General features: G+C 32.9%; 2 protein-coding genes across 2 annotated transcripts in view; one reads left to right on the top strand and one right to left on the bottom strand.

The window, feature by feature from the left end:
- Positions 1–2,793: 2,793 nt before the first annotated feature.
- LOC132722868 (COMM domain-containing protein 6-like) overlaps positions 2,794–19,465 on the bottom strand; it is a 43,022-nt gene continuing 26,350 nt past the window's right edge. The window contains exon 8 of the mRNA XM_060707453.1: positions 2,794–3,181. Within this exon, the coding sequence (XP_060563436.1) occupies positions 3,131–3,181 (51 nt within the window). The 3' untranslated portion in view covers positions 2,794–3,130. The remainder of the gene's footprint in view (positions 3,182–19,465) is intronic.
- On the top strand, positions 7,476–10,122 carry LOC132722865 (uncharacterized). The gene is made up of 3 exons (XM_060707449.1): positions 7,476–8,100; positions 8,523–9,054; positions 10,075–10,122. Exons 2-3 carry the CDS (start codon positions 8,524–8,526, stop codon positions 10,120–10,122), a joined length of 579 nt encoding a protein of 192 aa, XP_060563432.1. The 5' UTR covers positions 7,476–8,100; position 8,523.

Here is a 19,465-nt window from a genome sequence, read left to right on the forward strand (position 1 = left end):
CAATTTATACTCTTTTGTTTTATTAGACATACAATAATAAATATCTATATGTATACTATATTTAGTTAAATAAAGTTTAAAATATGAAGCCTTAAATTGTTGTGATACTAGTATTCAGGGGTGAGTAACCCGAAGCTTTCGTTAAAATCACGCAAACGAAAGCGTTAGCGATCGTGTAACGAACACGTTAGTGATTTTATCGATTGTTTTTGTTGCATAACCAGAAAGCATCGTTATGTTATCGCTAATCAGTCGTTAGTAACATTCATTAACGAAATCGTTGTGAAATCGTTAAGGGTATACACAGCATTTTGGCACCACCTGTTATTAGCTTTTCCTGCATAGATTACATTGCACGTACAAATAATTGTTTTTAAACTGTTTATAATTTGTTTAAATTTTTTGTGCAAATGTGCAGCTATATAAATCTGTGAACACAGTTTGTTTGTTTGTTTGTTTTTTTGTTTGTTTGTTTGTTTGTTTGTGTATGTATGTGTATGTATGTATGCCATACGTTCGCCGTTAAACGAATCTAAAGAAAGCAATTCTAAGTCTTCGGATATACAAAACAGAACAGAACATTATTTTATTTTGACATGTACATAGTACATAATCATACTAAATGTGATGATACATTGATAGAAATGCATCAACAATACAATTTCAATACAAATTTTCAATGATTTTTAAAATAAACTTTGAAGATAATGTCACGTTACATTTTAATGGAGTTATATATAGTACGAGCTTCAGTAATTATACAAGAACGTTATTTCAAATCAACCAAAATTGATATTATAGTGTTGAGGATAAACTGTTTTAAACGTAATTAAATATGCATTTTATATAACAGATTTATCATCAGAAAAATTCTACAAGTTACACAAAAATGTTAGATGGAATTTGTATGTTCATTAATACAGACATATATATTCACTAATCAAATTTATCAATACAATACAATACAATACAAAACAATACATAACGTTTATTTGCTTTAAACATTATACAACGTTTCTAGCAAAAACTATAGACAAGAAATACTGTTACATGAACATAATTACAACTGAACATTTTGGATTTGTAACAAAAAACAAAAGGAGAGTATAGATATAAGTTCATGGCCTCATCTTTAAGATGTAGAATATTTTGGTATGTGTGTGATGAAATAGAGTAGTACACTATCTAAGAGTAATTGTTAAAAAATAAAAATCAATAAAATTTGGATACTTTTTGAGACAAATATACAGTGAATTATCTCCTCGATGAAATGCTATATATATACATTTATCTTGATTTGATATTTCTTTGTGATGAAAAATAAATAAAGATTTAAAACAATTTAAGAGAAAATGTTAATCATCTTTCCTTTAAAGGCAAAGTATACATTTTTTAATAAATGTGAATCATTTTTTAAGAATAAGGTTATAAAATAGTTTCAAACTTTATGATTGTTGGCCAATGGCAAATATATCTTCGCTAATATCTTAATCGATGCTTTTAAAAATATTGACGCTAAATAGCAAAGTGATTTTTGTTTTGATTTAAATGATGCAAATAAAGAAATGAATTGCTTTTTCTGTAAAACTTTCTTTACATAACCTTTGTTACACACTGGTGAAAATATTTAATAAACCTTCGTATGTTGCTAGCTTGAAAATTACATAAGAGACAAAGCAAGTTTCGATTGATAAACTCTACTTTTCATGAAAATAGAGATTAACCATTTATTTAAAGTATATGAAAGATATATAATGTTGTTTTTTTTTTAAATATAATCCGCTGAATTTCATATATAACCAAACACGTCAAAATTTATCCATATACTGTGTTACACTCTTTCATTGTACATGAATGTCTTTATGCTGAATTCTTTAATTTCACTTTGTATATAGAACTAGTATAACTTCTAAGTCTTTTAGTATTAAAAAATTGAAACTTTAATGTAATATTATATCTATTTAATTTCATACATGAAAGAATGTGATGTATTGCTAAACATGCAATACACATAGTGTTAGCTTGTTTTGAGATAAATAAGAAAGAATACTATTCCATAAGATAACTAAGGCGATTAACAGGTCACTTTGTATTCTCTATGTCAGTTGATGAAATTAATCAACCTCCTTAGAAGCATTTAAACATATAAGTGTCCAAAGTCTATCAGTTATCTAAATACTCTAGCAGCATGGCGGCCATTGTCTGCGAATGAAAAAACAACATCACTTGTATTAAGATATTTGGAATTATTCTTAAAATCATTTACGAAAGAAATGCTCACTTAAGTTTAAGACATTTACCGATTGCAACATCATATCAAGGACTTATTACAAGAAAATAGGAAGAAAATAGGTGATATAAATAATACATACTCATAAAAAGTTTGTTTAAAGAGCTTCAGACGTTGTTTTTTCCTTCAACGAAGGTCTAACGTGTACTCCGAGGTAGTCGTTATTTTACGACAGTTTCGTTAGTATTTTTGGTATAACGAACGTTTCGGGTTAGAGGGTAAATTACTAACTAGAGCTTAACCAAGGCCTAACGATGATCGTAACTCTAACGAATGCTTCTGGTTACTCACCCCTGCTTCGGAATGTTCTGGCTTATTTTGTAAACCATATACATTCATTGTATATAAAGCTGGACAAACACTTGTTCATCTTATCAATTGGTCAGTTGCAGTAAGTGAAGAGAAAAAAAGTTAAATTATACAAGATGAATTGTAATAAAGACTGTCATGTAAAAATTAGTGAAAGTCATAATCAGAATTGATTGTACATGTAGACAATCTTCAAGTAAGTTCATGTTTTTTGCAGGGTTTCAAATCATTACAGCACTGTAAAAGTCATATGGAAATTTCTTAGCGAAGACCTTAGACGTCCCTCTGCATTACTTCAGTCATGACGTTTCTAAATCAATCAAAATACATTATAATACTCTTCAACATGTACATTTATTTTCCTGGCTATGCCAACATCACTGACTGTTGTAATATTGTAAATGATACATTATTCGGTCTCCTATACGGTCTAAGATTAAACACAATGCAGTCCTCTGGGATATAGAGATTACTAGATCTGTATTCTTCTAAGTGATAGAGATTCTTTCTATTTGCTCCTACTGCTCTTGTTCAGACCATTTCCAGCACTTTTCCTATTTCCTTCAACTGATTGGTAAAATTCTGAAGAAGAAAATAATAGAATTTTACAGGTCCAATTAATATTACAATAACATCATCCACCTTATCTTGAATATAAGCATGCGACTTGAAAATCAAGTACTCAAAAGTTCTGATGTAAGGCAATTTTTACATTTTGCAAGATTATTAATATTATTAGTACTTCTTTTTGTTCTCAATCGAAGAACCGTTTTTTTTTTTTTTGGTGGGAAATAGATTGTTCTGGGAAATATACAAGTGGAAATGAGGGATAAAAAGTGATTTATTGCCCTCTAAAAATCATACAAACTTCATGAAAAACTTCTTATCACTGCTTAGTACAAATGAAATTTTATCTACTTTGGATTTGATATGTAGTCAAAACAGAAAATTGTAAGCATTGCCAAAACATCTGAAAAACCATAGTTTCAGTAACATGTATTAACTATTCTACATGTAAAATTTTTGTAAAAATAAATCAGTTGATTCATTGATGGTAAACAAATACTTTTAGCATATGTTACTATGGTATAATTTTGCCATAATTTTAGAATTTGAAATTAAAATTCAAATCAATGTTTTTCATTTTCAATTCATATTACACAATAACAATAATTATTCAAGTAAAACAGAATTGATTATTCTAGTAAAACAGAGTGAACAAATTGATCTGAAATTTTGCACACAAGTTATTGGTATAAACCCACATCAAATGGTATAAAAATCTCTATAAAAATCAAAATTAAATGTTATTCAAGTCTGTTACATAAATTTAGCAGAGGAAAGATGCAGCCAGTGCTTTCAGTGGATGATAACTACGAGTTTCTATACATACAAGGAAGGTACAGATATGATCATATGTGCATGGGTTTACTTTTCAATGGCACAGAAACAATCAAGCAAATTCAATAATAGCCATAAAAATGCATAACATTTACTATTCTATCTTTCAATACAAAAAAATAATAAATAAGAAGCTTTTGGGGATTTCAAATTTGCAGGAAAATTCAATACCCCCGGTATATTTCAAATTTGCAGGAAAACTCAGTATATTATCAATATGGCGATTTTTTGCAGCATTTATGTAAATAGTCTTTTCTTTCTTAATCTATTAATGCAATATAAAAATTCTATGGTTTATCATTATATTCTATCATTTCAAAGCTGCCTGCCTCCAACTTGTTCTAAAGCTCTGGAGATTTCTCATCAAAACAAACAAGATTGCATTTGAGAAAAATGCTATGCCACCGCATTAATACAATACTAAATAGTACTGTAGGAACAGATTTTTTTTTGTTTCAATACAATTTTAAAGATTGTCATAATGCATAGATCCCTGACCTTATAAATAATCTAATTCTTATTATCAGATAAGTGGTTAAATCTGTTGTTAACTCAATAAAAGATCAGAGTAGGAATATATCAATGCACTCGAGTCTAGTGAATTTGGTGGTGAAGGTCATATTTCACACAGCCTAAATTTCATGACTACATCAAAGGACAACACAGTAAGACACTTTATCAAAATCTAGGTCAGCTGAAATCAACGTTCACTTTACATCTTAATCTGTGCACATGGTTCAAATTTCATAGCTGTACATCAAAGGACAAGAAAGTAGGTCACATCATCAAAATCTAGGTCACCTGATATCAAAGTTCAATTTTACAACTAAAACTGTGCACATGGTCAAAATTCATTGCTGTACATCAAAAGGACAAGAAAGTAGGTCACTGTCCCCTTGGACAAGGCAACATTTTGGACCCAAGGGTTTAATTAAAAACAATCTTGATACAGGTCCACCAAAACAACATTTCAAGTCAAATATCTAAAAGCTGTAGCTTTCTTCCATTCAGAAAACATTTGTTTTATTTTCTGTTTTTACTATGTGTACATAATGAGAATCATTGCCCCCGGGCAGGGCCAATTTTGACACCAGGGTAAAAATTTGAACACCTTTGGTAGAGGACCTATAGATGATATTATATAGCAAACATCAAAGCTCTATGTCTTGTATCTTCAGACAAAAATATTTTTTATTTGTTTACTATATGTACATAATGAAAATCAATGACCCCCGGGGCGGAACCAATTTTGACCCCAGGGCTATAATTTGAACAATCTTGGTAAAGGTTCACTTCGCAAAGTCTCATGCCATATATTTAACCTCTAGCCTATGTCAATTCAAAGAAGATTTTTCAATTCAGAGAAGAAAATTTTTCAAGTTTTTACTTTATACATATAAGGAAAACTATCGCCTCTGGAGCAGGGCAATTTAAACACTAGGGGCATAATTTAAACAACTTTTGTAGAGGACCCATAGATGATATAATATACTAAATATCAAACTCTAAGCCTTGTACCTTCAGACAAGAAGATTTTAGAATTTTTTACTATATGTACATAGTGAAAATCAATGACCACTGGGGATGGGGCCAATTTTGACCCCAGGGCTATAATTTGTACAATCTTGCTAGAGGTTCACTACACAATTTTTCATGCGAAATATCTTAACTCTAGCATTTGTAAATTAAGAGAAGATGTTTTTTTTTAAGTTTTTACTATATACATATAAGGAAAACCTATGGCCCCCGTGGCGGGGCAAATTTTGACACTAGAGACAAAATTTGAACAACTTTGGTAGAGTACCTATAGATGATTATCATTTAACAAATATTAAAGCTCTAAGCCTTGTATCTTCAGATAATAAGATTTTTTTGATTTTTTTACTATTATGTATATATTGAAAATCAATGACCCCCGGGGCGCGGGCAATTTTGACCCCAGGGCTATAATTTGAACAATCTTGCTGGAAGTTCACTTCTCAATGTTTCATGCAAAATATCTAACCTTTAGCATTTGTCAATTGCAAGAAGAAATTTTTTTAAAGTTTTACTGTAAGTTTTTACTTTATACATATAAGGAAAACCAATGACCCCCGGGGCGGGGCAGATTTTGACCCCAGGGCTATAATTTGAACAATCTGGGTAGAGGTCTACCAAACAATGCCTTATGCAAAATATCTAAGCTCTAGGCCTTTTGGATTTTTACAAGAAGGTAATTTAAGTTTTTACTATATGTACATATAGTGAAAATCAATGACCCCCGGGGCGGGGCCGATTTTGACCCCAGGGCTATAATTTGAACAATCTTGGTAAAGGTCTACCAGACAATGCCTTATGCAAAATATCTAAGCTCTAGGCCTTTTGGGTCTTTACAAGAAGAATTTTCAAATTTATTCTTATAATTCCTTTTGGTTGCCATGGCAACCAGATTTCTGCATGGAATGTTATTTTTTGAACATATTTGGAAGCCCTTCACCCAAGGATCAATCCTGACAAGTTTGGTTGAAATTGGACTAGTGGTTTTTCACAAGAAGATTTTTTAAATTCATTATATAATCTATATAACACACACACACACGCGCACACGCACGCGCACGCGCACGCACACGCACACACACACACACACACACACAGATGCTGCGGTGGCATGAAAATAAAATATGTTCAGAAAACATTATATTAATGCCCCTGTGGCATCTGTTCATAACTGAAATTTCCTGAATTTTTAAAATCTGACCTTGAACGTTAAGAACATTTAAGTGTGAAGGCTATATTTCAACAAGAGCAATCAGTGATCACATAAGGCGCCTCATGATAGCCTATTGCATGTTCTAGCTACTATATAGCAAGAGACACATAAATCATTAACAGGGCAAAATGCGATATATATCTAAGGGCCATAAATTTTTTTTCCAGATAATTCCTGTTAAGTTGAACTTGAACCTGCAGTTTCTGAGGAGTAGTCCTGACAAGCTTCTATGCAGCTGGCAACAAACAAAAAACCACCGTATAAACCGTATTTTCAAGTGCTATTCCTCGGCCAAAAATTATTCCACTGGAAAATCCTTGTAATATGCGCAAGTACTAGAGCTACATATCAATCCTGTAAAGTTTCATAAAAATTGCATTAGTGGTATAAGGAGACTAGTCTGGACAAACTTTAAAATAATATTAATTAATGAGCCACAACTCTTACAAAAATCATTGAACCAGTAAATGCCGAAGATACGGACAACTAAACTTGGTACTGATCATTTCTGTAAATTTTGGATGAAATTGCACCAGTAGTTTCTGAGGGGTAGTTCATAAATGTTTTGTGACGGATTGACGGACTGACGGACATGCTCGAAGTTTTGTATCCTAGTGGTTACTAATTTATTCTCTATTTTGTTCTTTTAGCCACATAAGAAATAGCCACATAAGAGCTTACAGAATGAGTAGCATCAAAGGAAATATAAAGTTACCTATTGTTCCCATATTCCCCTAAATATTTGTATGTTTGTACAGACAGACTGACTGACAAAAGACGGAGAAGTGATCTCTATATATCACAAAAAATCATACGTTTGTGCTATTCTTAGCGTAGTAACTTAGTAACAGTTTTGTGTCACTTTTCACAATACGAATAACTTTTCTCGAAAAAACAAACTGAGTCAATGATCTGATTTTTTATAACAAAAGTTAATGGTCTAGACCTACATGAAATGGAACATTAATCTTGAAAATATATTTCAAGTCGGTATTCATGACACAAAAACTCAGTGGAGTCCCTTTTACATACAAGAAGCATACATGAAGCATGAACTTAGGATAATTTATCTTATCTTGTCTTAATATCTTGTCAGTAAGTTTTCTTCAACAAAGGGAGACAATAATGGTAAGTTTTCTTCAACAATGGGAGACAACAAATGTCAGATATGAAATAACTGCTCAACAGAGTTATCTTCTTAAGATTAAAAGAGAAAGAGGAAGTTAAAAATAAATCCAGAAAAACCCAATTACTTTTGTTGTAAACTTCTATAATATTTTGTTTTTCTTTAAAAATACTGAACATCTAGTGACTTCATGATCTTAAATCTGCAGCAGATATAAACAAAAAGGTAAAAATTTAATGATTTCTCTATACTACTGACAAGTTAAAATTTATTTCAAAAAGAGGTCAAGTTTTGTATTTGATCAAAGATAAAATGAAAAATTTCTCAAAAACCGGGTTGATTAAAAAGTTTTAGATTTGATTGAGATTTTCGATTCATAGGGTATGTGAAAATAAAAAGTATAAATCAATTTTCACCAAATACAAATTCTATAATACATTTCTCATATAATAACAAAATTTGATAACCATCATAATTCATAAAGATGATGATATCAACTCATTTTTAAACAATTTTCTATAAAGGAAAATTGACAATTTAACACAAAAAACAATATTAATCTGATAATGGTAATCTTAGATAAGAAAATCAGAAGAAGTAGTAAAGAAATTGAATATATTAGAAATGAACATTATTGTTATTTTCAGAATGTATCAAGTACCAAATTACACCAAGACTGTGTCAATGAGATTATCAGAGGTTCTGGCTGATATAGGTATTGATGAGAGAATGACACTGAAGAGGAGAAGAACATGGCTTCTGAGAGAATCACTACGGAACATAAATGATCAACTACTTGATGAGAATAGTATGTTAACATACTTTTTTGGGAGTCAATCAGAAGGTACAACTACAATAGGAATAAAATCAGACATAGATCAACTTGTGTACGATAAAACATATACTGTGATACAAGACTGGAGTGACTGGATACCTGGTGTACCTAATCTCTTGATGATTCAAGATAATTCTGTATCTCCTGGGTATTGTTTACTTCAACGTCTGAGAGATGATGTTCCTCTTTCTACTGATGGTGATTCTAATCAATTCTTCTTCAAAGACAGAACAGGAAAATTGTTTTTAAAGAATTCTGTAGTATATTTTTTTAATAGAGACAGTGAAATACATGGGCCAGCAGGTTTACTTCAAGGACAACCAGGCTACAAAGATATAGATAAAGTGTCAGGAGAAATGTCTGCCTTGATGTTATTTAATCTAAGAAAAGATTTAGTAATAAATACTAGAACCAATTTCCAAGATATGGAGGCTGGGCAGCACCGCCTGACATAAAAGTGAAATATTCTCAGTTGGAAAACTAGCATGTAATTGTTTAGTTAACACTATCTTTTTTTAGGTATTTTTATCTTTTTCTATCTCAAATCAATATATACATGTAAACAACAAACTCTGACTATTACTTACACCCAAAACAAAGAACTCTGATCATTATTTACACCCAAAACAAACACACATCATTTATCAGCCACGTATATGAAATATCTTTTCACGTATACGTCTTTTATACGAAACAAGACACCTGGCGAGCCAAGCTCTAAACAACTTATGATCAAATAACAATAAAATCACCACAAAACGAACAACACAAAAAATGAATATTTTTACAACTCGAAGATACAGTATAAACCACAAACATTCATCCAACAATATTAACTTCACGCCATCTATATCAGCATCAGAAAACAACTTAAACTAAAGCATCCATATTTACATATATCCTCAAAAACAAAGCAGCAACTAAATAATCTTGATATAATACCAAACATTCAACCCAATATCAACCAATTATATTCTTCACAAACAGATATAATTCAACAAAACAAATTACAACCAATAAACCCTGATCAATTAAGATCACCACAATTATATTCAAACCACTTCAACAAACCAATAAAACTGACTTCAAAACAACAAAATTCTCTTCCCAATAAAAAAAATAACCCCTCAACACTATAAGCGTGGTTGTGTCTCCTAACTAATGTAAAATCTCTCTCTAAACGCGCATATTTACTAGCATAAACGATCTGACATTTAAACATGTGTAGATAAATTTTACACTCCCAGCAACAGGTTTTATAAATGAAAACTGTACATTTGAAATATGATACACTTCAGTGTATCGCTGACTCGTTGTTTAAAAAAAAAAACTATGTACAGTAAAAAACTGTGATTATTCTACAGCCCCCTACTAAAGAAAACACTCCACTGTTTTCAAACAAAAATGAATAATCTACAATGTCTCTTTTCAGGTATCGAGTCTACTTAGGTAATCTGCACACACGTTGTCCTTTCCTTTCAAACAGCTACTATTCTAAACTTATAGTTCTGTAGAAATAATGCCCATCTCATTATGCGGCCACTTTCAACTTTACATTTCTGAATGTACGTTAAAGGAGCATGTCTGTATGCAGCTCAAATTCTTTCCCGTACAAATATTTGTTGAATTTCTTTATTCCGAATACCATTGCAAGACATTTCCTTTCGATAACCGAGTAGTTTCTTTCTCTATTCAACAATTTCTTACTCGCGTAAGCTATTGGAAGCAGACCATCATCAAACTGTTGAAGAAGTGCAGCCCCAACTCCGGTATCTGAAGCATCACATTGCAAAACAAAGGACTTTGAAAAGTCTGGAAGTCGTAGTATTGGTGATCGTGTCAGTACTTGCTTCAATGTCGTAAAGGCTTTTTCATGTTCTGGTTTCCATATGATTTTATTTGGCTGTCCTTTCTTCGTAAGATCAGTCAAGGGTGAAGCAATTTCTGCAAATGAAGCAATGAATTTTCTGTAGTATCCAGCTAGACCAAGAAATGATCTCAGTTGCTTCTTTGACTTTGGTCGCATAGCGTCTCTAATTTTGACTAATTTGTCATCTTCCATTTGCATTTGTCCTTTGCCAACAACATGACCGGTAAATGGTATACTTTCAAATCCAATCATACATTTAGAAGGCTTAACTGTGATCTTTGCGTTTCGTATTCTTTCGAACAATTGTCTCAACATCTTCATGTGTCTCTCCCATGTAACCGTATGTCCAAGCACATCGTCAACATAGTTATCAGTATCATTCACTCCGGAAAGCAACTTCCGCATCATTCTATTAAATGTTGCACCAGAATTGACCATTCCAAATGGCGTCTTTCTGAATTGGTAACTACCTTCTGTTGTAGAAAATGCTGTGAGATGTCTTGATTTTGCTTCAATTGGTATTTGCCAAAAACCTTTTGGTCAAATCAATTTTCGTGAAGAACTTATCTTCTTTAAGTTTCGCCATCACATCCTCAACATTACCCATTGGTTCTGTATCAAACTTTGTTACAGAGTTGAGTCGTCTGAAGTCAATACAAAAGCGGTTTTGTATTATCCTTTTTCTTCACCAAAACAATTGGAGAATTATAATCAGAATTTGCTGGTTCAATGATACCACATTCAAGCATTTTCTTAATTTCTTCCTCTACCGCTGTCCTTTTTTGCATATGGTATCGTATATTGTCTAACACGAATTGGTGTTTTGTCAGTCAACTCAATCTTGTGAGATTCAAGATCTGTAGTTCCGGGAATATCAGTAAAAATATCCTCAAATTCTTGAAGCAACGCATTTACTTCTGATTTTTGTTCAAGTGTTAATTGATCATTAATATTAACATCTCTGTATGTCTCTTCACCCTGTGTGTCTACTAGTTCTAAAAGATTTTCATCATCAACAGCCCCAGTATCATCATTATTTTCGGCTTCTATTACAGCTACACTCGCACAAATTTTATCTTCTCGTTCTTCATATTTCTTCAGAAGATTAATGTGGTACATCCTAATTCTATCACCTACTTTAACTTTGTAGTCAAACTTGTTAACTGCATCACTTACAACAAATGGACCTTTCCATTGTAACATCAGTTTATTGTGTGTTGAAGGCAGGAGCAATAAAACTTTGTCTCCTTTCTTAAGACTTCTTGGTCTAGTTTTCTTATCATAATGATGTTTATACTCTTCTTGTGAGTTGCTGAGATTCTCTCTAGCAATCTTGCATGTTTGTTCTAATCTATTTCTCAAATCTAGTACGTACTCATACGTATTACGTGTCTCTGGTACTTCTGTCTCTGTCCATAATTCTTTTAGTGCTTGCATGGGACCTCTAACAGTTCTTCCATATAGAAGTTCAAATGGCGAGAACCCTGTACTTGACTGAGGACTTCTCTGTATGCAAAGAGAACCGCAGACAAATATCTATCCCAATCCTTAGGTCGTTCTTGGCACATTTTCTTCAACATGCTTTTTAAAATACCATTCATTCTCTCACAAAGACCATTACATTTTGGATTGTAAGGGTCGTAAACAACTGTTTTAGTGATACTAGCCTACAAACTTCTTCCATAAGTTGTGACGTGAACTGACTTCCCCTATCACTAAGTATTTCCGATGGGAAACCTACTCTTGCAAAAATATCTAACAATGCTTCAGCTATATTTTCAGTCTCAATTCTTGGTAAAGCAACAGCTTCTGGGTAACGTGTAGCATAATCAACTACAGTTAATATGTACCTATTTCTCTTTTCCGATACAGCGTTATTGGCCCTATCAAATCAACCGCAAATTCTCTGAACGGAGTATCAATAATAGGCATTTCACCTAAAGAGCTTTCTGAAGTCTACCCCCTGGGCACCGTTTCTGACAAATGTCACAGGAACGACAAAATCTAGTTATTTCACTAGAAATACGCTGGCCAGTGAAAAACTAGACTGTATCCTGTCTAAAGTCTTGCGTACAGACAAATGCCACCCACTATAGATTCATGAAGCTAAAATGACATAACTCTTTTGTGATATTTAATAGGAACAACTATTTTGTCTTGTTTCGACTCTCAAATCACCTTTCACCGTCTCAAATTTCTATACAACACACTTTTTCTAACTTCATATCTAAAAATTTGTTACCGCTTTTTGTTTTCATGATCTTATTTTCCCTAGCATACTGCCACACAACGCCTGTAACGTATTGAGTCATTTGATTGTCTTTGTTAAGAACATATTTACGTAATTTCATTATTTCGACCCTTTGGAACTTTTAAGAAGGTTTCATTGCTTTCTTCTCTTTTCGGGGCCTGTGCTCTAGTAAAAACAGCAGCTTATGTTTTTACTTTTCGGCTTAAACGCCACTTCTTTTTGGGTTTATCAAGTACACCCTGAATATTTGCCCCAAGACTAATCCACAAATTCTGACTCTAAAAACCCAGTGCTTCTATTTTACCCTTATAATAAGGGTGTTCAATGTTTATTTTTGCCATAGGTACCCAAACCGGCCCGGACCCATCTATTTCTATCTTGACAAAATTTTTATTCAGCAATTTTGAATCTTCTTCCACTAACCTTTCTTTCTAAACCTTACTGCTTAAAACCGCAACCATGTCTCTAAGAAATTTCAGCCTCTTTGATTACCAACATATCCTAGTTTCAAATCCAATTGACGTTCACCTTCTAATGATTCAAGTTGTACAGCTACTTGTAATGACAGGCACAGAATTACCATTGGCTAATTTAAGTTTCCCCCTCTTCAATACAACCATCATAAGAATTTGTTGGAGAAATTGACATACATAAGCCCCGATATTTTCTTATCATCTGATCTCCAATCACGTCTATTTTCTCCAGGCCTACTACGCCACGTTCCTTGGTGAAGAATCCCGATTTGTTTTAAAGTAATTTCTATTTTGCTCTCCATATGCCATTGCAGCAGCCCCATATCTTTTCTTAGTCTGATCTCTACAATCTCTGGCCACATGACCCTCTCTATTACATATGAAGCATGTAACTTTTCTATTTTCTCTGTGATAGTGCTGTATTGGTTTCGATAGATTACCTTGATTAAGGCGTATTGGTGATTTATTTGAAAAATTGGCAACTTTTGAGCTTTTACTATTTGTAATTGTACCGCCATGAGCCTCTAAGTATTGTTCAGCCAAAGATATGACATCTCTACGATCCTTTAGCTTTCGTTCTTTAAGAAAAAGAGCTAGCTCCGTTGAACAAACTTTGACAAATTGCTCTCTAATAATAAGATCTTTCAATTTATCTACTGTATCCGCAGCATCGGCCATTTCTGTCCATCTACTGATGTACCTATCTAATCGAGCCATAAATTGGTTTACAGTCTCTCCTTGTTCCGGCTTACTCTCTCTAAATTTCGTTCTGAAACCGTCTTCTGTTAATTGGTATCTTTTCAAAACTGCTGTTTTTAATTCTTGATAATCTGATGCTTGCTCAGGAGGCATACTAGTGTAAACTTCAAGACCTTTCCCCGTTAATAACGAACTTAAGCTTATTGCCCATGTGTCTTCTTTCCATCCTTGACTGATAGAGAATCTTTCAAAACGCTCTATATAAGCATCTATGTCATCTTTTGACTCTTCAAATTTAGGCAATCTTGGCCTCAAACCGGTGCTAGGTGGGGTATCAAGGCGATCCCCAGCCTCAATTTTTAACTTCATTAATTCTATTTCTTGGTCTTTCATTTTCATCTCTACTTCAGCTTGAAATAAACGTTTCTTTTCCTCACGCTCGGCTTCTTTTTCTAGACGCTCGGCCTCAAATCGCCGTCGCTCTTCCTCACGTTCAGCTTCTTTTGCTTTATGCTCGGCCTCAAATCGCCGTCGCTCTTCCTCACGTTCAGCTTCTTTTGCTTTATGCTCGGCCTCAAATCGCCGTTTATCTTCTTCACGTCTAATATTTCTCTCTTCTCTATCAAGATATTCTGATTCTTTCTTTTGAACATAATCACGTAACTCCCCGTCCTTCAACCCAAGCCTCTCTCCCAATGATACCCATTTATCATAATCCATAATTACTTAATAATGGATTACTATTACAAAAATAATAAACTTTTACGAAACCCGTAAAATAAACACTTATTACTCATCAAAATGGTGTACCTCTGTAGCACCGCCAATCGTTATTCCAAATTTAATCTCTATATAACAATGGCACCTACCGGGCACCGACAATGAACTTGTATCAACAGTAACAACCAGGGCACTGATAATAATCTTCCTGTAGTGTTTAACAACTATGTAAACTTTAAGAAAACAACCAACTGAGCACCGGCAGCAAAAACTTTCTATTCAACTATGATAAACACTTTTATGAATAGTCACACACTGAACACCGGTTATAAACTTTAATCAACTACTGATGTTTATAACCTCAACGAATTATAAGTTATATATCTTTATCATCGATATAAACTTATTAACACAATGACTCAAACTATCGAAACAAATGTCTCCCAAAAACCACTTAATTCTATCACCGTATAAACAGTATTCAACAAAGGGTGCTCTCCTGCTAAAATGCAATAACTTCTTCAGTATAAATAAACTTTTAAACACAGCCCGTCACCGCTTCTATACATATAACTCTCTACTTAAACTCTATTGCACAGAGAGTTTACTTGTATAACACTACAACGAAGGTTTATCGATTTTCGCCTAACAGCATTTTACACTGCAGTATTTTACCAACAGATCGTAAATGATTTAAAGGTTTAATAAATTTTTTATCAAAGTTTAACAAACAATATTTTGCCAGGAAAAATTCCAACTTAAAGAGAATATCCCGGACGAGCCCCCAAATTGTCAGGAGAAATGTCTGCCTTGATGTTATTTAATCTAAGAAAAGATTTAGTAATAAATACTAGAACCAATTTCCAAGATATGGAGGCTGGGCAGCACCGCCTGACATAAAAGTGAAATATTCTCAGTTGGAAAACTAGCATGTAATTGTTTAGTTAACACTATCTTTTTTTAGGTATTTTTATCTTTTTCTATCTCAAATCAATATATACATGTAAACAACAAACTCTGACTATTACTTACACCCAAAACAAAGAACTCTGATCATTATTTACACCCAAAACAAACACACATCATTTATCAGCCACTTATATGAAATATCTTTTCACGTATACGTCTTTTATACGAAACAAGACACCTGGCGAGCCCAAGCTCTAAACAACTTATGATCAAATAACAATAAAATCACCACAAAACGAACAACACAAAAAATGAATATTTTTACAACTCGAAGATACAGTATAAACCACAAACATTCATCCAACAATATTAACTTCACGCCATCTAATCAGCATCAGAAAACAACTTAAACTAAAGCATCCAATATTTACATATATCCTCAAAACAAAGCAGCAACTAATATAATCTTGATATAATACCAAACATTCAACCAATATCAACCAATTATATCTTCACAAACAGATATAATTCAACAACAAATTACAACCAATAAACCCTGATCAATTAAGATCACCACAATTATATTCAACCACTTCAACAAACCAATAAAACTGACTTCAAAACAACAAAATTCTCTTCCCAATAAAAAAATAACCCCTCACACTATAAGCGTGTGTCTCCTAACTAATGTAAAATCTCTCTCTAAACGCGCATATTTACTAGCATAAACGATCTGACATTTAAACATGTAGATAAATTTTACACTCCCAGCAACAGGTTTATAAATGAAACTGTACATTGAAATATGATACACTTCAGTGTATCGCTGACTCGTTGTAAAAAAAAAACTATGTACAGTAAAACTGTGATTATTCTGACACTCTACATTGTACAACATGGCCGCAACAAGCTAGACAATGGTTGGATCAACAAGATGAAGGTCAATGGCCGTCTGCTGAAATAAAACAATATTGCAGCAGAACTGGGTGCTTTGTTGTTTGTGTTGGATGTAGAGGAAGTACACATGAGCAACTTGAATGGAGAATATCAACATCTTCAGCAGAAAGGTGTTTAATGTTCAACCTAAATATTACACAGATTCGCTGTTATGTCTTGATGAAAGTGATTTTAAAAGCATATATTACTCCATTTTTTCAAGATGTGATATCCAGTTACATGTGTAAAACTGTAGTCTTCCACTGTATTGCTAATACACATTCTAACATCTGGAGAAAAAGTAACTTACTTTTTTGTCTAACACAGTGTTTATATCTGCTGTACACCAATATCATTAATGAAAATTGTCCACATTTTATCATACCTGGGAACAATTTAATGAGGGGAAAAATTTCACCTGCAGTCAAACCATATATCCTGGAAATACTCAACAATATTATCAACAGCGAAGGTGTGGCACTACTTGGGATTAAATGTGATGCTCTTGGTTTCAGGCTTTATCTCAAGCTTTATAACATATCTCCAAATATATACAAGAAAGATATAAACAAGAAAAGTGACCTTATTTCAGGAATACTTTTATTTGATCTGGCGTTAGAAAAATCTAACACATTAATATATACTTATAATCTTCTTAAGGACAGCAGTCCTAATGAGGCTGTAGAGAAATTAAAGAACTATATATCAAAAGCATTCTACTGTCAATATGAAGGATTGGATAGGACAGCCATTCTTCTTCTGTTACCATTGTATTGTACAACACTTGGATCTGTCCTGGCTTCACGCAACATCTATCAGTACAACACTGTATCAGCCGATGCCCTCAAACTCATCTCACTTGGTCTGAATACAGATGTTGCATCAAGTAAACTTAAACTAGCTTCAATCTTATACTGTGTTCAAGAAATACAAAAAGCTGACCTAGTACTCAGTGAGATTGAAAGTAGATATGATCTACAAATTGTTGAGCCTGTCTGTTGTTGTCATCAATTTAAGAGAAAACCATTAAAACAAGGATTTGGCCAATTATGTGACAATTATAATGAAGAAGTCTTACAGTGTACAACAGCATCATGTGTAAGATTTCTGCCATGTGAAATTCACTGTGTACCAACTGAACTCAGATATGAATTTTTTAGATCTACTCAAGAGGACAGAATGTTTCGTACAAACGAAGACAACAGATGGATGGATTGTGCTGTGGTGGATTCCCTCCCTTACCTCTACTTTCTACAATACAAAGTTTACAGCCATTTAGGGAGACATGACAACAAAAAAATGGCTCTTTTAAAACAGATCAGAACCATTGAAGAAGAACCAAACCTTGGACATCGGGAAACAGCTCTAAATATTCTTGGAAAATGCATGGAACAAGAAGGTAGAGCTCGAGACGCTTTATACTATTATTTGATGTCACTAAATGTAAGGAGGAGAAATAATGCTGCAAAGATTCATATTTGTATACTCTTATCTGTACTGATAAATGCAAGGACATAAAAGTTATGATAAAAATGTGAAAATGACAAAAAGCAGGACAGTAAAAGAAAGTTGGAATAACTACAAGAAAGATAAGGAAAGCAACATTTATACTATTATAAATATCATATTCTTTTTGAAATAGCATATTTCTTGTAAACAATACACTTTAGAATGTGTAATAAAATTAATCCATCCCTATGTGGAAGGATAAAGCATCAGTTGATGTAGGAGAGCTCATATGACTATTATCAGAGCTTTATAATAAAACAAATAAAACAAGAGCCTGAAAAAATGTAGGAATAATCGGAATCATTCAAAAAATTACATTACATTATTTTGAGACAAAAGAATCTTATTTTATGTTCACAAAGGGCAATCCATAATTAAGTTAAAATGCATGCCAGAGTCATGCGCATTAGAGGGTTAACTCCTATTATGATCTCAAATATGTGTGTGTGTGTGAGAAATAACTTGCAAATATCTTTGGTGTTTGATATGATGTTGAAAAAGTAACAAGTTATAACTGTAACCAAAGTGTTATGCCAACTCCAGGGTGAGAAGAATTATGAACCCCATTCTTCTTTGAATATTCATATAGTATAAACTTCATGTGCATGACTGCAAAAGAGAACCAAATGTGATTTGAAGTACATGCCATAATACTGCATCTGTAAAAACATTTACTGGTTGCTATTGCTAAAGTAAAACATTACTTCCAAAAGATGTGTACATATAAGGAAAATGAATGACCCCTACAGGCCAATTTAGATTTTATTCAAGTTTTTACAATATACATACCGGTAAAAAAGAAAATCAATAACCCATTCGGGCAGGGCCACTTTTTGACCCCAGGATTTTTATTTGAATGAACTTGGTAGACATCCATTAGAAGATTTTAAATGCCAAATACCAAAGCTCTAGCACTTTCAGTTCTTTTAAAAGAAGATTCTTTAAATTTTTACTATATACATATAAGGAAAATCAATGACTGCCCGGGATGGGGCAAATTTTGTCCCCAGATGTTTATTTGAACAAACTTGGTAGACACCCATTAGAAGATGTTTCATTCTATATATCTAAGCTCTAGCTACTTGTGTTTTTAAAAGAAGATTTTTTTTCTAAATACATGTACATAAAAGCAAATCAATGACCCCTTGGGCGGTCCCAATTTTGACCCCAGGGCTTTTATTTGAACAAACTTTGTAGACACTCACTAAAAGCTATTTCATGCTTAATATCTAAGTTCTAGCTATTTGTCTTTTTAAGAAGATGTTTTTTTAGTTTTTACTATATTCATATAAGGAAAATCAATGAACCCCTGGACAGGCAAATTTTAACCCCAGGATATTTATTTGAACAAACTTGGTAGACACAGAAGATGTTTCATTCTATATCTA

Source organism: Ruditapes philippinarum, unplaced genomic scaffold (genome assembly GCF_026571515.1).
Source record: "Ruditapes philippinarum isolate M1 unplaced genomic scaffold, ASM2657151v2 ctg6909_1_1_1_1, whole genome shotgun sequence".
Taxonomy (NCBI): domain Eukaryota; kingdom Metazoa; phylum Mollusca; class Bivalvia; order Venerida; family Veneridae; genus Ruditapes; species Ruditapes philippinarum.

Coding starts and splice junctions, on each gene's coding strand:
- LOC132722865 (XM_060707449.1), top strand. CDS start 8,524: ATGTATCAAGTACCAAATTACACCAAGACTGTGTCAATGAGATTATCA. Junction 9,055..10,074: donor GCTACAAAGATATAGATAAA/GTGTCAGGAGAA, acceptor ATTATTCTACAG/CCCCCTACTAAAGAAAACAC.